Source organism: Salvelinus alpinus, chromosome 3 (genome assembly GCF_045679555.1).
Source record: "Salvelinus alpinus chromosome 3, SLU_Salpinus.1, whole genome shotgun sequence".
Lineage (NCBI taxonomy): Eukaryota > Metazoa > Chordata > Actinopteri > Salmoniformes > Salmonidae > Salvelinus > Salvelinus alpinus.
The window spans coordinates 50,842,076-50,866,026 of NC_092088.1; the positions used below are offsets into that span (position 1 = coordinate 50,842,076).

Consider the following 23,951-nt stretch of genomic DNA (forward strand, 5'->3'; position numbering starts at 1 on the left):
GAGTGGCCTTTCAGGTTATGTCGATATAGAACTCGTTTTACTGTGGATATAGATACTTTTGTACCTGTTTCCTCCAGCATCTTCACAAGGTCCTTTGCTGTTGTTCTGGGATTGATTTGCACTTTTCGCACCAAAGTACGTTCATCTCTAGGAGACAGAACGCGTCTCCTTCCTGACCGGTATGATGGCTGCATGGTCCCATGGTGTTTATGCTTGCGTACTATTGTTTGTACAGATGAACGTGGTACCTTCAGGCGTTTGGAAATTGCTCCCAAGGATGAATCAGACTTGTGGAGGTCTACAATTTATTTTCTGAGGTCTTGGCTGATTGCTTTTGATTTTCCCATGATGTCAAGCAAAGAGGCACTGAGTTTGAAGGTAGGCCTTGAAATACATCCACAGGTACACCTCCAATAGGCTAATTGACATCATTTGAGTCAATCAGAAGCTTCTAAAGCCATGACATCATTTTCGGGAATTTTCCACGCTGTTTAAAGGCACAGTCAACTTAGTGTATGTAAACTTCTGACCCACTGGAATTGTGATACAGTGAAATAATCTGTCAGTAAACAATTTTGGGAAAAATTACTTGTGTCATGCACAAAGTAGATGTCCTAAACAACTTGCCAAAACGAAAATTTGTTAACAAGAATTTTGTGGAGTGGTTGAGAAATTAGTTTTAATGACTCCAACCTAAGTGTATTTTTTATCTTCCGACTTCAACTGTATGTGCAATCTAAGAGTCACATCATCTGTCTCATGATCTCAGTATATATACACCTGTTCTTTAATGCCCCAGAGTCCGCAGCACCACTAAGCAAGGGGCACTACCATGCAAGCGGCACCATGAAGACGAACGAGCTCTCCAAACAGGTCACGAACAAAGTTGTGGAGAAGTACAGATGAGGGTTGGTTTATAAAAAAATATGTGAAACTTTAAACATCCCACGGAGCGCCATTAAATCCATTATTAAAAAATGGGAAGAATATGGCACCACAACAAACAGCTTGCCTGTCGAAACGTTGGTAAATTAAATATTTTTGCATCTGAGCTCCTAGAGTGTGCGGCTCTCTTTATTTTTAAGACCACAACAAACCTGCCAATAGAGGGCCGCCCACCAAAACTCACAGACCAGGCAAGGAGGGCATTAATCAGAAAGGCATCAAAGAGACCAAAGAAAACCCTGAAGGAGCTGCAAAGCTCCACAGCGGAGATGGGAGTATATGTCCATTGGACCATGTTAAACCGTACACTCCACACAGGTCGGCTTTACGGAAGAGTGGCCAGAAAAAAAGCCATTGCTTAATGACAAAAAATAAGAATGTTGTCACGCCCTGACCATAGAGAGCTGTTTATTCTCTATGTTGGTTGAGGCGTGATAGTGACTAGGGTGGATCATCTAGGTTATTAATGGATTTTGTTGGCCTGGTATGCTTCCCAATCAGAGACAGCTGTTTATCGTTGTCTCTGATTGGGGATCATATTTAGGTAGCCATTTCCCCCATTGTGTTTGTGGGATCTTGTCTACAGATAGTTGCCTGTGTGCACACCAGTAGCGTCACGTTTCGTTTGTGCTTTTGTTGTTTTGTTTGGTGAGTTTCTGTTTATTAAAAGATGTGGAACTCTACGCAAGCTGCGCCCTGGTCCGATTACTATGACGAACGTGACACATGTTTGGTGTTCGCCAAAAGGCATGTGGGAGACTCCCCAAACATATGGAAGAAGGTACTCTGGTCAGATGAGACTAAAATTTATATTTTTGGCCATCTGTCACGCCCTGACCTTAGAGATCCTTTTTATGTCTCTATTTTGGTTGGTCATGGCGTGAGTTTACATACACCTGGGCATTCTATGTTTTTGTTCTATGTTGTCTATTTCTATGTGTTTGGCCGGGTGTGGTTCTCAATCAGAGGCAGCTGTCTATCGTTGTCTCTGATTGAGAACCATACTTAGGTAGCCTTTTCCCACCTGTGTTTTGTGGGTAGTTGTTTTCTGTTTTGTGTGTATACCTGACAGAACTGTTGTGTTTTGTTCCATTTTTGTTTTTTGTTTCAGTGTTCAGGTTATATTAAACATCATGAACATGTACCACGCTGCGCTTTGGTCTCCTCCTTCTTCCTCAGACGAACATCGTTACACCATCAAGGAAAACGCTATGTCTGGTGCAAACCCAACACCTTTCATCACCCCGAGAACATCATCACAGTGAAGCATGGTGGTGGTGCTAAATACAGGGAAATTCTTGAGGGAAACCTGTTTCAGTCTTCCAGAGATTTGAGACTGGGATGGAGGTTCACCTTCCAGCAGGACAATGACCCTAAGCATACTGATAAAGCAACACTCGAGTGATTTAAGGGGAAACATTTAAATGTATTGGAATGGCCTAATCAAAGCCCAGACCTCAATCCAATTGAGAACCTGTGGTATGACTTAAAGATTGCTGTACACCAGTGGAACCCATCCAACTTGAAGGAGCTGGAGCAGTTTTGCCTTGAAGAATTGGCAAAAATCCCTGTGGCTAGATATGCCAAGCTTTTGAGACATACCCCAAGATAATTGCAGCTGTAATTTCTGCAAAAAGGAGGCTCTACAAAGTATTGTCTTTGGGGGGGGGGGATAGTTATCTATGCTCAAGTTTTCATTTTTTTTGTCTTTGTCTTATTTCTTGTTTGTTTCAAAATAAAAATATTTTGCTTCTTCAAAGTGGTAGGCATGTTGTGTAAATCAAATGATACAAACCCCCCAAAAATCCATTTTAATTCCAGGTTGAAAGGCAACAAAATAGGAAAAATGCCAAGGTGGGTGAATACTTTCGCAAGCCGTTGTAGAGACGAATGGTCTACCAATTACATGACCTTTTATAGCTTCCAAAAGTCCCAATCTGCTGGACATTGGCATACACAATAAAATGAACCGGAGCAGTTTGGAAAGTAGAGCCAATTACTTCCTGTCTTCTGGATGGTCATTAACTTTAACTAATCTATTTACTTGGAGAAGGTCCAGTGGAAGACTCAAATCATTTGCATCCTCTCAAGTGCCAGCTGGAAAAGTGTTGAAAGTGCAAGGTGAAGCTCTCTTATTGTTGTAAGTATTTATTGTGCCAGGCATCAATATACAGTGATTCTTAATTTTGTAGATTTGTCTGTGTTAAACAGGGGGTTGGGGCTGGGTACTTACTTGCTATCTAACTGTAGCTATAAAGATCCTGTGTGAATCTCAACCCTGTGTGAATACATTGGTATGAATTTGATCATTCTTGAGGCATGAAAGGGGTGTTATGTTGATTTAAAAGAGCTTAGTTTGAGAAGATTACTACAGTAGAATGAAGGCGCTGTATTAAGAGGGATGGAGGAATGTGGGATAGAGGGTGGAGGGGGGCACCCTATTAGTGAAGGATGAGGAGCCCCTGAAAGAGACATTTAAGGGCTAGACAGACTACAAATGAAGATTCATTCCCAGACTCAGCGACTCCCTGATCCAGCCTTATCAGCTTCAGGAATTAAGTTACCTCATCAATAAAACTGTCAACATCTTTACCCGCTGCAATTAAATAGATAGATGATTCCATAAAATCAATTGTTATCCAAGTTACTGATCAGAATATCAATAATATAGGGTGGTTTTCTATCTTTACCCTATAAATGGAAAAGCACTAACACATTACCATTTTTGGCTTTTAAGAGTTTCTCAATCTATTTCCACTACTACAACACTAATGATGCTGTTGAAAAATAACAAGCCAGCTCCCTAACGGTAACCCTTATTGTACAGATGTGAATTGTTACAGTTTTTAAGTTCTTATTAGCAATGGAATAGAGACACCCACATTCTTAGAAACTTGAAGTACATTATGGCAAATTAATATGAGATTCAAATTAGAATTTGCAGTCTAACACAATGAGTCTAAGAATTGTGACAGATTCACTGCGAGCGGAGCCAGTGTTTACTTTCAAACAGATGTTTCTGTTGGTTCATAATGATATTATCATCAAAAGCTATGCATTTTGAAAGTAGAGGCTTTCATATGATCAACTTATCATCCATCTATATGTTAAAATCGGACTAATTACCTATCTTTTACTGGATGGACGTTTTTTTATAAGAATATACACTGAATAAAATGCATAAACTATCATTCTTTACACAACCTATACCTTTCTGTTTCAAGCTTTGTCTGTTGGTACAAACACAAGCTCAGAGCTCTCAACCATACAACCTCAACCTGTATTATTGGCTTTATTTTGTCTACCACATCAAATTATATCTCTTTATTCACACAGACAGTGTTTTTTGAAGTCAGAGCTATTTGGTCTCCTATGGATAACATGTCAACTGGATCGTGAATTATTAAGTGACTTCACGGTAGAATATTGCAAAGATAAATGAGTAATGTCCTCACACAACTCTCATAACCGTGAAGATTCCGTTGCATCCCACACCATGAGAGCTTAAGGTAGGATTGCTCGACAACAACAGAATACTCCAGATCACTGAAATGTATGCCTCCTCCAGCCATGTTAATATCTTCTGACTTCCACTACTGTCAACAGAGTTTTATCTTGAACAAAAGGATGTCTGAATATCTGTAAATATAGTGGGTGCAATTTAAGTGATATGTGGTAGTGGTAGTAGTTCCGCAACAATCAAATGTATATAGGGAACAGTGATAGCAGTTCTTAAAATCTTTTAATGGATGAATATTTAACCATGTCTATTTGTAATCACAGCCAGTTTGGAAGCCTTTATTTAGGCCTCTAGAAGTGCAAGTGATATAAAACACCTATTATTCATCAATAAGCAAATTCTTACAGCCAGCCTGCTTGCTGTAATCACTTGTAATTACAGTACAATACTGTAGATTTTTTTTCTTCTTACAGTTCAATAGTACATTTTACTGTATTGCACTGTGTTTCATTGCTCTGGAATCAAGATACCGTGAATATCTCAGTATTGTATTGACACTATACAGAGATAGTCAGGGATACAGTGCATTCGGAAAGTATTCAGACTCCTTGAATTTTTCCACATTTTGTTACATTACAGCATTATTCTAAAATTGATTAAATTGTTGTTTTTTTCTCTTCAATCTACACACAATACCCCATAATGACAAAGCAAAAACAGTTTTTTTAGATTTATTTTTGCAAATGTATTAAAAATAAAAAACTTCAATATGACATTTACATCAGAATTCAGCCCATTTACTCAGTACTTTGTTGGAACACCTTTGGCAGCGATTACAGCCTCGAGTCTTCTTGGGTATGACGCTACAAGCTTGGCACACATATTTGGGGAGTTTCTCCCATTCTACTCTGCAGATCATCTCAAGCTCTGTCAGGTTGAATGGGTAGTGTTGCTGCACAGCTATTTTCAGGTCTCTCCAGTGATATTCGATCAGGTTAAAATCCAGGTTCTGGCTGGGTCACTCAAGGACATTCAGAGACATGTCCCAAAGCCAGTCCTGCGTTGTCTTGTCTGTGTGTCCTGTTGGAAGGTGAACCTTAGCCCCAGTCTGACGTCCTGAGCACTCTGGAGTAGGTTTTCATCAAAGATCTCTCTGTACTTTGCTCCATTCATCTTTCCCTCGATCCGTCCATCCTGTCTCCCAGTCCCTGTCGCTGAAAAACATCCCCACATCATGATGCTGCCACCACCATGCTTCACCGTAGGGATGGAGCCAGGTTTCCTCCAGACGTGACGCTTGGTATTCAGGCCAATGAATTCAATCTTGGTTTCATCAGACCAGAGAATCTTGTTTCTCATGGTCTGAGAGTCTTTAGGTGCCTTTTGGCAAACTCCAAGCAGGCTGTCATGTGCATTTTACTGAGGAGTGGCTTCCATCTGGCCACTCTACCATAAAGGCCTGGTTGATGGAGTGCTGCAGAGATGGTTGTCCTAGAAGGTTCTCCTATCTCCACAGAGGAACTCTGGAGCTCTTTCAGAGTGACCATCAGGTTTTTGGTCACCTCCCTGACCAAGGCCCTTCTCCCTCGATTGCTCAGTTTTGCCGGGCGGCCAGCTCTAGGAAGATTCTTGGTGGTTCCTAACTTCTTCCATTTAAGAATGATGGCCACTGTGTTCTTGGGGATCTTCAATGCTGCAGATATTTTTTGGTACCCTTCCCCAGATCTGTGTGTAACGCTTGTCGTGGTTGGAAGAAGAGGAGAACCAATGCACAGCGTGGTAAGTGTCCATATTGATTTAATACGAAATAAATGAACACTGAACAAAAACAAGAAAACGACAAACGAACTGTACGGTGAAAAAAAAACACAGAACAGAAAATATAATCACCCACAAAACACAATGAAAAACAGGCTACCTAAATATGGCTCCCAATCAGAGACAACGACTGACACCTGCCTCTGATTGAGAACCATACTAGGCCAAACACATAGAAAATGAACAATAGAACAAAACATATAAAAACCAACATAGAATGCCCACCCCAACTCACGCCCTGACCAAACTAAAATAAAGACATAACATAGGAACTAAGGTCAGAACGTGACACTGTGCCTCGACACAATCCTGTCTCTGAGCTCTACGGACAATTCCTTCGACATCATGGCTTGGTTTTTGCTCTGACATGCAATGTCAACTGTGGGACCTTATATAGACAGTTGTGTGCCTTTCCAAATCATGTCCAATCAATTGAATTTACCACAAGTGGCCTCCAATCAAGTTATAGAAACATCTCAAGGATGATCAATGGAAACAGGAAACACCTGAGCTCAATTTTGAGTCACATAGCAAAGGGTCTGAATACTTATGTAAATAAGGTATTTATTTTTATTTATTTTTAAATGTGCAAAACTGTCTAAAAACCTGTTTTCGCTTTGTCATTATGGGGTATTGTGTGTAGATTGATGAAAACTTTTAATTTTAAACATTTTACAATAAGGCTGTAATGTAACAAAATGTGGAAAAAGTCAAGGGGTCTGAATACTTTTCGAAGGCACTGTATGTCATAAGATATCTTGTTGTAGTTTCTATTATTCTGAAGACCAATGTATCCTTACCTACAACATTTTCAGTAACGGTTACATAAACTTTTTACTTGCTTTGACTGTGATGTGTTTTTTTTTATCATCCTTGTTTGAACCTTGTTTGACTGTAAACTGCTAAGGATAAGAGTGCCCGCTAAATGGCCAAAATGTAAATATAAAAATTGCAAAGAACACCGGGTAATATTTCCCTGCGTGGGGAAATTCCAGTAATATACTGGAAATTTGATTACAGTAAAAAAATTGGTACTGTAAATTGGATTACCGTAAAATAAATCACGGTAACTTACTGGCCAATTTCTGCCAGTAAGTTACTGTAATTCTACAGGAAATGTTTTACAGTGCACTTTGACTCTCTGGATCTCTGTCATTAGCATATTTATTCAGCACAAACTCCTTCAAACTAGCCTTAAGATCAAAAATTAAACATCCATCCTAAAACATTTATTACATGTAACAAAATGTTGCACAACCAAAATCCACAAAAGCTTATATCTTGGCATGTCATCACATTTGCAACCCCTAATTGAATATCCATTTTGATCTATGTTTCCCTGAACCTCTGTGAACCATATAATTTTAACTGGTTAACCAGAGTATGTACAGTAGCTATCCAACATGCAGAAAAGACTCTGGCTAGGGATATCCTGATGCTATCATACTATTAGGAAAAGCTGAAATGTAAGATGCATTACAGACACCCCTGTGGCGGACATTTCTCTGTTTTCAATTGTTGAAGTTAGAAATCATCAGAAGCCCCTTCTTCTTTGCATGCTTTTTCTCTAACGACTCTGTCTCCAGCCAGACAATGGCAGCTTGCTGAGCCACGAAGCTTCATCGTGCATGAGAGGGGTCCGATCAATGCTGGCAAGATAAGAAATCGAGTGGGTTTGTTTCCTACCCAGCCCAAAAGTAGCACCTGCTGAGCTGAGGATGCTTTCAAAAAACACGTTCAACTCATTGATATGCCTTCTGAAATGTGGGTGCTCAGAGATAAAGGTGCAGGGTTGTGTGTGTTCTGTTGACAAACTCAAAGCTAATTTACCTTACCAGCAATGAGATTTGTCTAACTCTGATACAATGGATGATAAATGAATGCACAAATTGTTAGAACTGCAACCAAAGCAAGTGTTAATCTACTTCTGTAATTTGCTTTGGGGTTGGGGCATACGTGACTCTTGTACAATGTCCTTGGTCTAAAAGCCTGCTTGCCCTCTCTGCAGCACACTCAGTGGGGGGCTGAGGTCCAACAGAAGTCTCCAAACTTAGAGTCACAGTTAAGGCTGTGGTGGTCATGAAATTTTGTCAGCCGGTTATAAACATGCAAAAGACTGCCGGTCTCATGGTAATTCACCGTTAATTAAAATAAACACGTTTAGACTCTCCAGACCTCCACGCATATAAGCTGCTGATGTGTGCTTTTGGAACATCTAGAATACATCAATTTAATATACACCATCACAATACATCCATTATTTATTTTAGTTTGGTCTAAAGAAACATTATGATATGAAGAAAATGTATTTCAGAATAACAGAATATGAGTTGGCCTACTGTATGTTATCTGACTATGTGCAATGCCATAGGCTGTAGACTTGTTCATTTAGCAGACACGATATGATTATAAGTCCCGTGCCATTATTTTATATTCTATGATTTTATAGTAAGATGAATATAATTGAACTTGGTTGAAAAAAATTGAAAGGATATTTTCCCATTCCGGAGCGAGTGTGTATATGAAGTGGCTATGTTGATCGTAAAATAGATAATTTGAAACAGGTCCTATACGCTAGATTTAGAGTTATTTGGCAACTTTAGTAGTGAATGATACAAACCTTATAATGTCTTAGAAATCAAAACCTACTGTATATGGGCTACATGATGCCACTATAGGCTATTGATTATTTGAAAAATATATCAAAAAAGGTTTCGCTCTGTTCCTTGCATTAGGCTGCACAAGCTGTTCTCTCAACATCGAGTGATCATATTTTCACTCATCAGACTATTCTCAATTATATCATGTGTTTAATAATATAACTTTTTTTAAATTTAGAATGGCCCATTGTCAAATGGGCAGGAAGAGGGGTAGGGGAAAAATACATGTCATCCATATGCACTGGAATAGCGAATGGAGGCTACTTTCCTGCTGTTTCGTTTTTCACTCATGCAGGGAGGCTACTCCGGTTATTTCACTCCACACATCAACCACTGTTTGAGGAGCATGCAGCCTCTAGCTGCGTGACAGATGATATTCGGCCCAAACTCTGTATGCCATGGGCTCTCCATCCAATTTGGGAAACCAAGTGAAATCTTTTCGGGAACATCGAGAGCAACGAAACATATTTCACTAAACTCTGCACACTCAAGAAAGGAACGAAGGAGAGAGGGGAGGAAATGGAAACGCATGGTGGTGAGATAATTTGTAGCTAAAGGAAATATGTCTGCCTAATAATTATGAAAATAGAAAGAATTCCCTATTACTAGGTTATTAAAAATCAAATACAAATTCACTGTAAACCTCCCTGCACAATCAATAAACAATCAATGAACCAACAGCATCGCCTAGGCCTTTACGTTCTCTCCCAGACTCATGGATAGAAAGTTTGGAGCAGTTGCATAAGGTAGGTAAACAGTCCATCCAGTATGCTTAACAACACAGTCCACACTCAAAGGCGATTACTTAAAGACATCTTAAATCATTTTTTCCTTATGTTTCCTGCTGTGCATAATATGCAGTAGGCTATGCATTGTACAATGGCACAAACATTATTTTAATTCAGTTATTTTCTGGGGGGGCTTAGGCTCATATATAAGCCTATGCATAAGCTCTAATATGCATATGGGGGTTTTAATTAATCATCACCTTAGAAAGTGCAGTCCATTTCATTGTGTTAGTCTTTGAAACAACATCCACAATGACCATGTTTTTCACTCAGTTTCAACCTGTTGAGGTTGAAACTCAACCACAGCGAGGTGAGTTTTAAAAGCACATCCTTTTTTGATGTTAAGTGTTTGATGTAATGTCTGATTGAATTTGCAATGATGTCGGAGTGGTTATAGGGACAATAGAGCCATGAGTACCAGGCCACTAGTGACCTGATGATCATTAGCGAGTTGGGTACGACCAATGCATATCCAGAATGCAAATGAGGAGATTACCGTGACTCAATGGTCACTTGAATTTTACTGCGGTCATGACTCATGACTGCTGGTGTGGCGGTAATACGGTAACCGCAACAGCCCTGGTCACAGTAACACATTGAAGATGTCACGGTATCACGATCATTATAATGAGTGGACCAAGATGCAGCGTGGTATGGTTCCATCCTCTATATTAGGAAGTGAAACTCAAAGAAAACAATAAATCGCAAAACGAAACGTGAAGCTACAATAGTGCTCACAGGCAACTAAACATAGTCAACATCCCACAAAGCACAAAGGGGAAATGGCTGCCTAAATATGATCCCCAATCAGAGACAACGATAAACAGCTGCCTCTGATTGGGAACCATACCAGGCCAACATAGAAATATAATAACCTAGATGACCCACCCTAGTCACACCCCGACCTAACCAACATAGAGAACAAAAAGCTCTCTATGGTCAGGGGGTGACACACGGTTGTAAAGGTAAATGACCAACTCTGGTGCTGCTACTGTAAAGATGTGAATGGTAGATTGATGCTGCAAGAGTTAAGGCAAGAATGAGTGCTGATGGAAGTTGACGGAGCTAACCATAAAAGAGTAATAATGGTTATAATTTATTATAGCTAATGTTAAGTATGAGGGGCTGATTTATGTAATGCAAAGGCAAAATCAAAGACTGATGTAACGAACATGAGAAGGCATTGTGCTGATGTTGCTCTTGCTACTGTCAATATAATGTACAGTTATGAAAATACTTTGGAAAGTATTCAGACCCCTTGACTTTTTCCACATTTTGTTAACTCACAGCATTGTTCTAAAATTGATTAAATAAACAAACATCTCATCCTGTTTCCATTGATCATCCTTGAGATGTTTCTACAACTTGATACAAGTCCACCTGTGGTAAATTCAATTGACTGGACATGATTTGGAAAGGTACACACCTGTCTATATAAGGTCCCACAGTTGACAGCCCATGTCAGAGCAAAAACCAAGCCTTGAGGTCGAAGGAATTGTCTAGGCACAGATCTGGGGAAGGGTACCAAAACATTTATGCAGCATAGAAGGTCCCAAAGAACACAGTGGGCTCCATCATTCTTAAATGGAAGAAGTTTGGAACCACCAAGACTCTTCCTAGAGATGGCCGCCCGACCAAACTGAGCAATCGGGGGAGTTGGGCCTTGGTCGTTAGTGTTACCTCTGACACATTGGTGTGGCTGGCTTCCGGGTTAAGCGGGACCACCCAAATAGCCAGCTTTTGAAGCAGACAGGCATTAGGACCTCGGGGACCATTGACATAATGACACCACGACAAGCAGTATGGCGCCAACAGAGATGGTCGACTAGCTTCGAGTTCTTAGGAAACTATGCAGTTTTTTGTTGTTTTATGTATTATTTCCTACATCGTTACCCCAGGAAATCTTAAGTCTTATTACATACAGCCGGGAAGAACTATTGGATATAAGAGCAACGTCAACTTACCAACATTATGATCAGGAATATGACTTTCCCGAAGCGGATCCTCTGTTCGGACCACCACCCAGGACAATGGAGCTAATTCCAGTAGGCAATCCAAAACAACGACGCCATAGAAGGGGCAGACAAAGCTGCCACCTGGCCAGATGAAATTTGAGCAAGGGTTGACTTCCAGAGAGACATCAGAGATTGTAACATTTTCTGGCTCTCTCGGGATATGTTGTCGGAAACGGTTCAGCCACCGCGATTCTCCATGCATCACGCCGACAGAGATAAACACCTCTCTGGGAAAAGGAAGGGCGGGGTGTATGCGTTATGATTAACGACTCATGGTGTAATCATAACAACATACAGGAACTCAAGTCCTTCTGCTCACCCGATCTAGAATTCCTTACAATCAAGTGTCAGCCATTTTACCTCTCTAGAGAATTCTCGTCAGTTATAGTCACAGCTGTGTACATTCCCCCTCAAGCAGACACCAAGACGGCCATCAAGGAACTTCACTCGGCTATATGCAAACTGGAAACCATACATCCTGAGGCTGAATTTATTGAAGCTGGGGATTTTAGTAAAGCAAATTTGAGAACAAGTCTACTTAAATTCCTACAGCATATTGATTGCGCTACACTCACGCGCAACACACTCGGCCACTGCTACTCTAACTTCCGTGATGCATACAAAGCCCTCCCCCGCCCTCCCATCGCAAATCCGGCCATGACACCATCCTGCTCCTTCCGTCTTATAGGCAAAAACTCAAACAGGATGTACTAGTGACGAGAAACATTCAACGCTGGTCCGACCAAGCGGAAGCCACGCTTCAAGATTGTTTTGATCACGCTTCAAGATTGTTTTGATCACGCTGACTGAAATATACTCGTGAGTGCGTTTATAAAGAGGTGCATTGGAGATGTTGTACACACTGTGACTATTAAAACCTACCCTAACCAGAAACCGTGGATGAATGGTGGCATTCGCGCAAAACTGAAAGCGCGATCCACCGCGTTTAACCATGGAAAGAGGTCTGGGAATATGTCTGAATATAAACAGAGTAGCTATTCCATCCGCAAGGCAATCATACAAGCAAAATGCCAGTACAGGGACAAGGTGGAGTCACAATTAAACGGCTCAGACACAAGACGTATGTGGCAGGGTCTATAGGAAATCACGGACCCTCAAAAAGAAATCCAGCCATGTCACGGACACCGATCTCTTGGTTCCAGACAAACTAAACACCTTCTTTGCCCACTTTGAGGATAATACAGTGCCACCGTCGCGGCCCTCTAACAAGGACTGTGCCCCCCCACCCCCTCATTCTCCGTGCCTGACGTGAGTAAAACATTTAAACGTGTTAACCCTCGCAAGGCTGCTGGCCCAGACAGCATCCTAAGCCGCGTCCTCAAAGCATGCGCAGACCAGGTGGCTGGTGTGTTTACGGGCATATTCAATCGCTCCCTATCCCAGTCTGCTGTCCCCACATGCTTCAAGATGGCTACCATTGTTCCTGTACTCAAAAAGGCACTCACTTCTGTCATTATGAAGTGCTTTTACAGACTAGTCAAGGATCATATCACCTCCACCTTACTGGCCATCCTAGACCCACTTCAGTTTGCATACCGCCCAAACAGGTCCACAGACAACGCAATAGCCATCACACTGCACACTGCCCTATCCTATCTGGACAAAAGGAATACCTGTGTAGGAATGCTGTTCATTGACTATAGCTCAGCATTCAACACCATAGTACCCTCCAAGCTCATCATCAAGCTGGAGGCCCTGGGTCTCAACCCCGCCCTGTGCAATTGGGTCCTGATCTTTCTGAAGGGCCACCCCCAGGTGTTGAAGGTGGGAAACATCTCCACTTCGCTGACCCTCAACACTGGGGCCCCACAAGGTTGCGTGCTCAGCCCCCCCCGTACTCCCTATTCACCCACGACTGTGTGGCCATGCATGCCTCCAACTCAGTTATCAAGTTTGCAGACGACACAACAGTAGTGGGCTTGATTACCAACAGCGACGAGACAGCCTACAGGGAGGAGGTGACGGCACTCGGAGGTATCAGGAAAACAATCCTTCACTCAACGTCAACAAAACAAAGGAGATGATCGTGGACTTCAGGAAAATGCAGAGGGAGAACCCCCCTATCCACATCGAAGGGACAGTAGTGGAGAAGGTGGAAAGTTTTAAGTTCCTCGGTGTACACATCACAGACAAACTGAAATGGTCCACTCACACAGACAGTGTGGTGAAGAAGGTGCAATAGTGCCTCTTCAACCTCAGGAGGCTGAAGAAATTTGGCTTGTCACCCAAAACCCTGACAAACTTTTACAGATGCACAATCGAGAGCATCCTGTCGGGCTGTATCACCGCCTGGTACAGCAACTGCACTGCCCTCAACCGGAAGGCTCTCCAGAGGGTGGTGCGGTCTGCACAATGCATCATCGGGGACAAACTACCTGCCCTCCATGACACCTACAGCATCGGATGTCACAGGAAGGCCAAAAAGATCATCAAGGACATCAACCACCCGAGCCACTGTCTGTTCACACCGTTACCATCCAGAAGGCGAGGTCAGTGCAGGTGCATCAAAGCTGGGACCGAGAGACAGCTTCTAGAAAAACAGCTTCTATGGACTGAAAAACAGCTTCTATCTCATGTTTCTCAATACTAAACAGCAATCACTAACTCAGAGAGGCTGCTGCCTACATTTAGACCCAATCACTGGCCACTTTAATAAATGGATCACTAATCACTTTATACAATGCACTCTAAATAATGCCACTTTAATAATGTTTACATATCTTACATTACTCAAGTCAAATGTATATACTGTATTTTAAACCATCTATTGCACCTTGCCTATGCCGCTCGGCCATCGCTCATCCATATACTTACATGTACATATTCTCATGCACACCTTTAGATTTGTGTGTATTAGGTAGTTGTTGGGGAATTGTTAGATTACTTGTTAGATATTACTGATATTTGATTTGATTTGACAAGGAGGAGGATGCACAGCAAACTGCAGACTGTAGCCCCTTGTCACTGTCCTCATCACCCATGGTGAATGACCATACATTATCTCCGGAAGGGACAGTGCACCACCTTGAGGACTGTGCTAAAAAGAAAACGGGGCATGCTTGTTTTCATTCACTCTTGACAACTTTGTGTCTGAATGTGAGGAAGGAATTATGTTTATTATGCCCACACCTGGACAATACCACACTTTCAATACCCCTGAACACAGAGGAACCTTGGTACCGCCATTCTGATACCCCGCCCACACCGGGTTTGGGGACTTCGGCAACAGTAACTTACCCCAAATGACCAAGCCATGTAGGATCATTGTTGCCACAGTAAATGAATAGGGAGCAGGGCCTTCTGCTAGGGTCGCAAGGTCTGCTCCTTCCCCCTTGCTGCAGAAGAATCAGCTTCCACCCCTCTCTGCTACGACCCAGCATGGCGTCTGTGCCAAGATGTCCGCCACTGCCCAGAAGCACCAAGATGGTCAAAACTGACCTTGAAGCCGCCCCCTGGCCCAGGGCAACCCATCTCTGGTCTGGACCATTTCCTTCACACCTCTAGAACTGCTGAGCTGCCCTCACGAAGGTAAAGAACCCATAGAGCTTTCGTAGGTAAAGATTCCGTAGAGCTGCATCCTGTTTGTTTTTTTCGAAACAGGCCTGTAAGGACTCCATAGCCAAGCCAAACAACCTTGTTGGTGAAACTGGCTCATCTAAATAAATACACCTGTCCCTCTTAGGAACCACTCCCTTAGCCTGGTACACTTTGTCAAGCTGATCCGCTGAGAACCAGCACTGTTTATTCGGAAGCACCATGCTAGGATTAGCCCCGTTGTTAGCCTCTGGAGCTAAGTAACTCGCCCGTTTTATGCAAATGAGCCCCATCTCCTCCATACCCTCTACATTCATGAACTCACCATAACATGGTAGAACCAGCCTGGCTGAATGAGGGGAATCCCAGGATGCCTTTAGCTCATCTGCATAATCTTTAAACAGGGTTAAGTGACGCTTCACCACTGCAGGGACAGGAGGCCAATTCCTTCCACCAAAGCTGGAGGAACCCTCCAGAGCCAACCAGGGATAGTATAGCATCCCCTGAATTCAGACTTTGAACACTGCCAGAGAAACTAGGTTGGGCCTCACTCGGCTGGGATTACACCCCTATCATCTCCGACCACCACTGTTGCTTTCTTTCGGCCTCAGACAACCCTTCCTGAGGTCACTTCACCGGAAAACCCCTCGCCAGCAGCTCAAATCTTTCTCACAAAGTCCACGCAATGGAAGTTGAGCCCAGCCGGAGACAATGGTCACACGAACTGGTCCGAGCCAAAACCTCCTGGGTGTGTTTCTACCCCAGGCAAACACAACAGTATCTTTAATTTTCATTGTGAAATCACATGCCCTAGGGCACATTCAGATGTTCAAACTCGGTTGGTTAGCCTTTTTGAACTTACTCTTACAACTGGCTATCTTACTCAAGCAAGGCAACATTAGCTTCACAAGCAGAGCAGAAAGTAGTTAGCTTTTAGGAAACACAAAAACGGATACCAAGTCCCAAAAATCGCAACATCTAGGGGGACAAGTACTCTCTCCCCACTAACAAACACCTAAGTCGAAGCCAAATCTCATATTCTTTGTGTGCTTGAAAAGTTTGTAAATTGCGTGACACGTTTCTCCTTCAGGCGAGCAGAAGAGCAAAGAATTTTGTAAATTAATTTTGTAAAAAAACTATTTGATCCATTTTAGAATAAGGCTGTAAGGTATCAAAATGTGGAAAAAGCCAAGGAGTATGAATACTTTCCGAATGCACTGTATGTGACACGTGGTTGGGATACGACTGTGATATGTGGTTGTCTCACCTGGCGATCTTAAGATGAATGCACTAGCTGTGGGTCGCTCTGGATGGGATCTAGTGCTATGTATGTATAGCACTAGATTTTATGTATTTTATTTGTTATGTTGTTTTCAGTTTGGACCCCAGGAAGAGTAGCCGCTGCCTCGGCAGGATCTAATTGGGGATCCTAATGAATAATAAATACTAAATCCAATGCTGAATGCAACTGAAAAGGATACACATATGAGAACAATAAAGTATGTAAGAATTATGCTAAACATAAATTATATAAATGAGATGTGTATTGAATTACGCTATTCACTGAATATACAAAACATTAAGAACATCTGCTTTTTCCATGACATAGACAGACCAGGTGAATCCAGGGGAAAGCAATGATCCCTTATTGATGTCACTTCTAACATCCACTTCAATCGGTGTAGATGAAGGGGAAGAGACAGGTTAAAGAAGGATTTTTAAGCCTTGAGACAATTGAGACATGGAATGTGGATTGTGTGCCAATCAGAGAGGGAACGTGCAAGACAAAATATTTCCGTGCCTTTGAACAGGGTATGATAGTAGGTGCTAAGCGCACCGGTTTGTGTCAAGAACTGCAACACTGCTGTGTTTTTCATGCTCAACAGTTTCCTGTGTGTATCAAGAATGGTCCACAACCCAAAGGACATCCAATCAACTTGACACAGCTGTGGGAAGAAATGCAGTCAACATGGGCCAGCCTCCCTGTAGAAGGCTTTAACACCTTGTAGTGTCCATGCCCCGACGAATTGAGGTTGCTCTGAGGGTACGGGAAAATAACCCCATACTTACTGTAAAATATGGTGGTGGATCTTTGACGCTACGGGGCAATTTTCCTTCCACTGGTCCTGGTGCACTTGTTAAGGTTAAAGGCATCATGAACTTGACCAAGTACCAGGATATTTTAACCAAAATACTGGTTGTCTCTGCCAGGAGGCTAAAACTTAGTCACAAGTGGCTCTTCCAGCAAGACAATAACCCCAAGCTCACCTCAAAATCCACCCTTACGAAAGAAGATTGCATTATAACTGCAGTTAGAGTGCAGTATAACTGGAGTATGCTGCAAATACTATGTCCAAAAGAACACAGTTTTATTACTGCAGTAACTTTGCGGTGTAACTGCAGGTTGTTTCCCCCCCCACAAGACGGCGTAGCAGTGCAGATGTGGTTTGTCATCCTCTCGTTTACTTTTTATATTTTTCGTCTTTTTTTGTATATATTTCAATTTATTTTTCAATCTCTTTACGATTTTTAAATGAAATATACCTTCCGGTAACCCGCCTCACTCTTTAGACCTTTAAACCACTTTAGACCTTATAGCCAAAACCTCTATCAGGAGCTAGCCATCAGAAGCTAACCAGCTAATTAGCTACTAGCTATTTAGTCATTGTTAGCCACTGCTAGCGGCCTTTACCCTCTGCACAGGCACCAGACGTTTTTTAGCCTGGATAATACCTACCAGCCTCGGACTGTTTTTCTCCACTACAACGCCGGATTCATGCCGTAAACCCTGGACCATTACTCCTGATCATCACAGCTAGCTAGCTGCCACCGAGTGACCCAGCCCCGAAGCTAGCCCTGAGCCATGCTGATCTCCCGGCTATCAAACAAAATGACTACAACTACAATACCTCTTTCGCCATCTGGCCCGGTCCCTTTGTCGACACGACGCCTCGCCAGACCACCACGACTGGTCCGCAGACGTAATTCCATCCGATGTCGGAGCAGACGCTTCTACTAGCCCCGGCCTGCTAACTTTAAATGGCGTGTCTCCCGCTTGCTAGCGTAGCAACGACTACCCCGCGGCTTCCCTGTTCCAGCTATTGCTGTTCACTGGACCCATATGATCACTTAAATACATAGCTGATGCCTGCTGGACTGTTCATTTATCATGGTACTCCACTTTGTTTACTTTTGTTTATCTGTTGGCCCTAGCCCCGAACTCAGTCCCTGTGTGTAGTTAACCAACCCTCTCTGCCCATTCATCGCCATTTTACCTGTTGTTGTTGTCTTAACTGATTAGCTGTTGTTGTCTTACCCGTTGTTGTCTTAGCTAGCTCTCCCAATCAACACCTGTGATTGCTTTATGCCTCGCTTTATGTCTCTCTCAAATGTCAATATGCCTTGTATACTGTTGTTTAAGATAGTTATCATTGTTTTAGTTTACTGCGGAGCCCCTAGTCCCATTCTACATGCCTCAGATACCTCTTTAGTCACCCAGTATAACCAGCATGTCCAGAGATGCAACCTCTCTTATCATCACTCAGTGCCAGGGCTTACCTCCACTGTACCCGCACCCCACCATACCCCTGTCTGCACATTATGCCCTGAATCTATTCTACCATGCCCAAAAATCTGGGCTGTCCCCAACGCACTGGACCACCAGCTTTGCTAGCCTTTAGCCGTACCCTCATCCTACTCATCCTCTGTTCCTCGGGTGATGTGGAGGTTAACCCAGGCCCTGCGTGTCCCCAGGCACTCTCATTTGTTGACTTCTGTAATCGAAAAAGCCTTGGTTTCATGCATGTTAACATCAGAAGCCTCCTCGCTACGTTTGTTTCACTCACTGCTTTAACACACTCCGCCAACCCGCCAACCCTAATGTCCTTGCCGTGTCTAAATCCTAAAATAGGAAGGTCACCAAAAATTCGGAGATTTCCATACCCAACTACAACATTTTCCGTCAAGATAGAACTGCCAAAGGGGGAGGAGTTGCAATCTACTGCAGAGATAGCTTGCAAAGTTCTGTCATACTTTCCAGGTCTATGACCAAACAGTTTGAGCTTCTAATTTAAAAAATGAATCTCTCCAGAAATAAGTCTCTCACTGTTGCCACCTGTTATAGACCCCCCTCATCTCCCAGCTGTGCCCTGGACACCATATGTGAATTGATTACCCCCCATCTATCTTCAGAGTTCGTTCTGTTAGGTGACCTAAACTGGGATATGCTTAACACCCCAGCAGTCCTACAATCTAAGCTAGATTCCCTCAATCTCACACAAATGATCAAGGAAACCACCAGGTACAACCCTAAATCCGTAAATGCGGGCACCCTCATAGATATCATCCTGACCAACTTGCCCTCTAAATACACCTCTGCTGTTTTCAATCAGGATCTCAGCGATCACTGCCTTATTGCCTGCATCCGCTATGGGTCCGGGGTCAAACGACCACCCCTCATCACTGTCAAACGCTCCCTAAAACACTTCTGCGAGCAGGCCTTTCTAATCGACCTGGCCCCGGTATCCTGGAAGGATATTGACCTCATCCAGTCAGTTGAGGATGCCTGGTCATTCTTTAAAAGTAATTTCCTCACCATCTTAAATAAGCATGCCCAGTTCAAAAAATGTAGAACTAAGAACAGATATAGCTCTTGGTTCACTCCAGACGTGACTGCCCTTGACCAGCACAAAAACATCCTGTGGCGGACTGCAATAGCATCGAATAGTCCCCGCGATATGCAACTGTTCAGGGAAGTCAGGAACCAATACACACAGTCAGTCAGGAAAGCAAAGGCTAGTTTGCATCCTGTAGCTCTAAATACACAAAGTTTAGTGACACTCTAAAGTCCATGGAGAACAAGAGCACCTCCTCCCAGCTGCCCACTGCACTGAGGCTAGGTAACACGGTCACCACCGATAAATCCATGATAATCGAACATTTCAATAAGCATTTCTCTACGGCTGGCCATGCTTTCCTCCTGTCTACCTCAACCCCGGCCAACAGCACCGCACCCTCCGCAGCTACTTGCTCGAGCCTCACCAGCTTCTCCTTCACCCAAATCCAGATAGCAGATGTTCTGAAAGAGCTGCAAAACCTGGACCCGTACAAATCAGCTGGGCTAGACAACCTGGACCCTCTCTTTCTGAAACTATCCGCCGCCATTGTTGCATCCCCTATTACCAGTCTGTTCAACCTCTCTTTCGTATCGTGCCAGATCCCCAAAGATTGGCAAGCTGCCGCGGTCATCCCCCTCTTCAAAGGGGTTGACACTCTAGACCCAAACTGTTATAGACCTATCTCCATCCTGCCCTGCCTTTCTAAAGTCTTCGAAAGCCAAGTTAATAAACAGATCACTGACCATTTCGAATTCCACAGTACCTTCTCCGCTGTGCAATCCGGTTTCCGAGCTAGTCATGGGTGCACCTCAGCCACGCTCAAAGTACTAAACGATATCATAACCACCATCGATAAAAGACAATACTGTGCAGCCGTCTTCATCGACCTGGCCAAGGCTGTCGACTCTGTCAATAAACGTATTCTTATTGGCAGACTCAATAGCATTAGTTTCTCAGATGACTGCCTCGCCTGGTTCACCAACTACTTCGCAGACAGAGTTCAGTGTGTCAAATCAGAGGGCCTGTTGTCCGGACCTCTGGCAGTCTCTATGGGGTACCACAGGATTCAATTCTCGGGCGGACTCTTTTCTCTGTATATATCAACGATGTCGCTCTTGCTGCGGGTAAAACCAAATGCATGCTTTTCAACCGTTCGCTGCCCGCATCCGTACACCCGACCAGGATCACTACCCTGGACGGTTCTGACCTAGAATATGTGGACAACTACAAATACCTAGGTGTCTGGCTAGACTGTAAACTCTCCTTCCAGACTCATATCAAACATCTCCAATCCAAAATCAAATCGAGAATCGGCTTCCTATTTCGCAACAAAGCCTCCTTCACTCGCGCTGCCAAACTTGCCCTCATAAATCTGATTATCCTACCGATCCTCAACTTCGGCAATGTCATCTACAAAATAGCTTCCAATACTCTACTCAGCAAACTGGATGCAGTCTATCACAGTGCCATCCGTTTTGTTACCAAAGCCCCTTATACCAGCCACCACTGCGACCTGTACGCTCTAGTCGGAGGGCCCTCGCTACATATTCGTCGCCAGACCCACTGGCTCCAGGTCATCTATAAGTCTATGCTAGGTAAAGCTCTGCCTTACCTCAGCTCAATGGTCACGATAATAACACCCACCCGTAGCACGCGCTCCAGCAGGTATATCTCACTGGTCGTCCCCAAAGCCAGCACCTCCTTTGGTCGCCTTTCCTTCCAGTTCTCTGCTGCCAATGACTGGAACGAATTGCAAAAATCGCTGAAGCTGGAGACTTACATATCCCTCACTAACTTTAAACATCAGCTATCTGAGCAGCTAACCGATCGCTGCAGCTGTACATAGTCCATCTGTAAATAGCCCACCCAATCTACCTACCTCATCCCCATATTGATTTATTTACTTTTCTGCTCTTTTGCACACCAGTATCACTACTTGTACATCATCATCTGCTCATCTATCACTCCAGTGTTAATCTGCTAAATTGTAATTACTTCGCTACTATGGCCTATTTATTGCCTTACCTCCTCACGCCATTTGCACACACTGTATATAGACTTTCTTTTTTTCTATTGTGTTATTGACTGCACGCTTGTTTATTCCATGTGTAACTCTGTGTTGTTGTTTGTGTTGCACTGCTTTGCTTTATCTTGGCCAGGTCGTAGTTGTAAATGAGAACTTGTTCTCAACTAGCTTACCTGGTTAAATAAAGGTGAAATAAAATAAATAAATAAATAAAAAGTTAGAGTGCAGTATAAATGCATTTTAACTGCAGTACTGTACATTGCAGTTATTCTTCAATTACTGCATCCAAAATACCACAATCAACTGCAGTTTCTGCACTTTTACTGCAGTTTCAAAACGGCAATCTCTTTTTGTAAGGGTACAAAGAAATATTGGCCACAAAATCAACATGTTTTTAGCCAATTTGAGTCTGTGGACTTGAAACCCATTGAAAGCATGTGGTTTTAATTGAACATGGCAGTCCTGTGTTTTTGTGAGTGTGTTTACAATTTCCACAATCCAGCTCTTCAGCATCCTCTCATTAAATGGCCTGCTGCACTGGTCTGCACTGCAAGGGCATTATCAGTACCCATGGTCTTCCAATGCCTCACAATTTAAACCAAGCTCCAGGATTTGAACTAGATGCGTACACAATACAACTTAACGACATGTTATAGACCCTTCAGAAGACCAAGTCCACCACCTAAATTACCATTTTAAAATACAGAAAATATAGGCTAATTGTTATACATTCAAAACGATTATGCAATGTGCTATAGGCTAATGCAAGGGTGCAATCATCATTGCCAAGTTTGACTTACACTGCTATTTTGGCCGGACCAATGCACCATGGCTTGGTTATGAGCTGAATCCCCGGTGAGTGCGAATGTAGAACTAATGAGTTTCAACTCATCATGTTGCCCCGAGGTTGAGGCATCTTCACTGTTCCATTGGAATCCGGACCAAGTTGCTCTGCTCTCAGCCGTCTGGAAGCTACGCTTTCGTCTCCTTCCACGGCTCCTAAAACTTGCTCCAACCTTGTTTTTTGATAATTCATGTCGTGTAAGTCTATTTTCTCTTCCAAAACAATACATTTTATTATGTCTAGTTTTATTGACGGATACTTTATTGAGGGTGGCAGATGGAATATCTATGCCCGAGCCACTATGATGCTGATAAAGCTCCTCAGAACTGGAAAGTTTCTCCATGCGCTGACGTTTTTCAAATCCACGGCTGTATGATTTATTTGCAAAGGGCTGGTCGGATTTACGCACTGAAATGACCTCCCCATCACCGGAGACGCGCGCTAAATATTCCGAAACTTTGACATCTTTACATTTGCCATTAAAGGGGTGACAACGTGGTGACTTCTCTGCAAACCCAACAACTTCACCCTCTGGTACTTTTCCAAGTGGATCAAATACCACTTCAGAGAGTTCCCGGGGAGCCGGCTTGATACCGGCGAGTTGACATGATGGAATGCACCTTATCTCCGTTTTGATCAAGTCCAGGGTGGAAGTTAGGGTAAAGAGCCACATCCACATAGCAATGTAACAATAAGGGCAGCAGCCGGGTACGGTTGCCTCCATCCTTGGTTTAAGTTAGTCCGCTTTGAATTGTGTCTTGTAGATAATAGAATACTTTTTAGGGTTTGATTATTATCTGTTGAATCGTTTCGGGAACGTAGGTTGATACGGTGCGCGAAGAAGTGCTCAAACAAGTAATGATGCAAACGATGCAGGAGGAGGAGCTGAGGAGAAGCTGGCCGTTAGATTTTGTCATGATAGGAGAGAAAAGAGAGGGGCTATATTTCCCATGTGCTTTCTTCCACATGATCTCATCCACGATAGAAAAATAATGATTGGAACATATTTACCATGATTATATTTCAATTTGAAGTGACTTACTGTTTAGGGGAATTTAGTCTCTGGATAACATAGAAAATGAGAAATTATTTTTGTCATATTTTAATAAGGAACAGCCCTTAAAACATACTCATCCATTGTTAATGATGCACTCCATTGGACCAATATTGATGCATATAGGCTGCTTAATTTTTGTCAAAAAATGTTGGCTACACTTTCAAATC

The 23,951-nt window shown here is 42.9% G+C and overlaps 1 protein-coding gene across 1 annotated transcript in view; it reads right to left on the minus strand.

Moving 5' to 3' along the window:
• Positions 1-23,567, minus strand: part of LOC139570897 (VPS10 domain-containing receptor SorCS1-like) — an 87,175-nt gene extending 63,608 nt beyond the window's left edge. The window contains exon 1 of the mRNA XM_071393201.1: positions 22,684-23,567. Within this exon, the coding sequence (XP_071249302.1) occupies positions 22,684-23,451 (768 nt within the window). The 5' untranslated portion in view covers positions 23,452-23,567. The remainder of the gene's footprint in view (positions 1-22,683) is intronic.
• Positions 23,568-23,951: the final 384 nt, after the last annotated feature.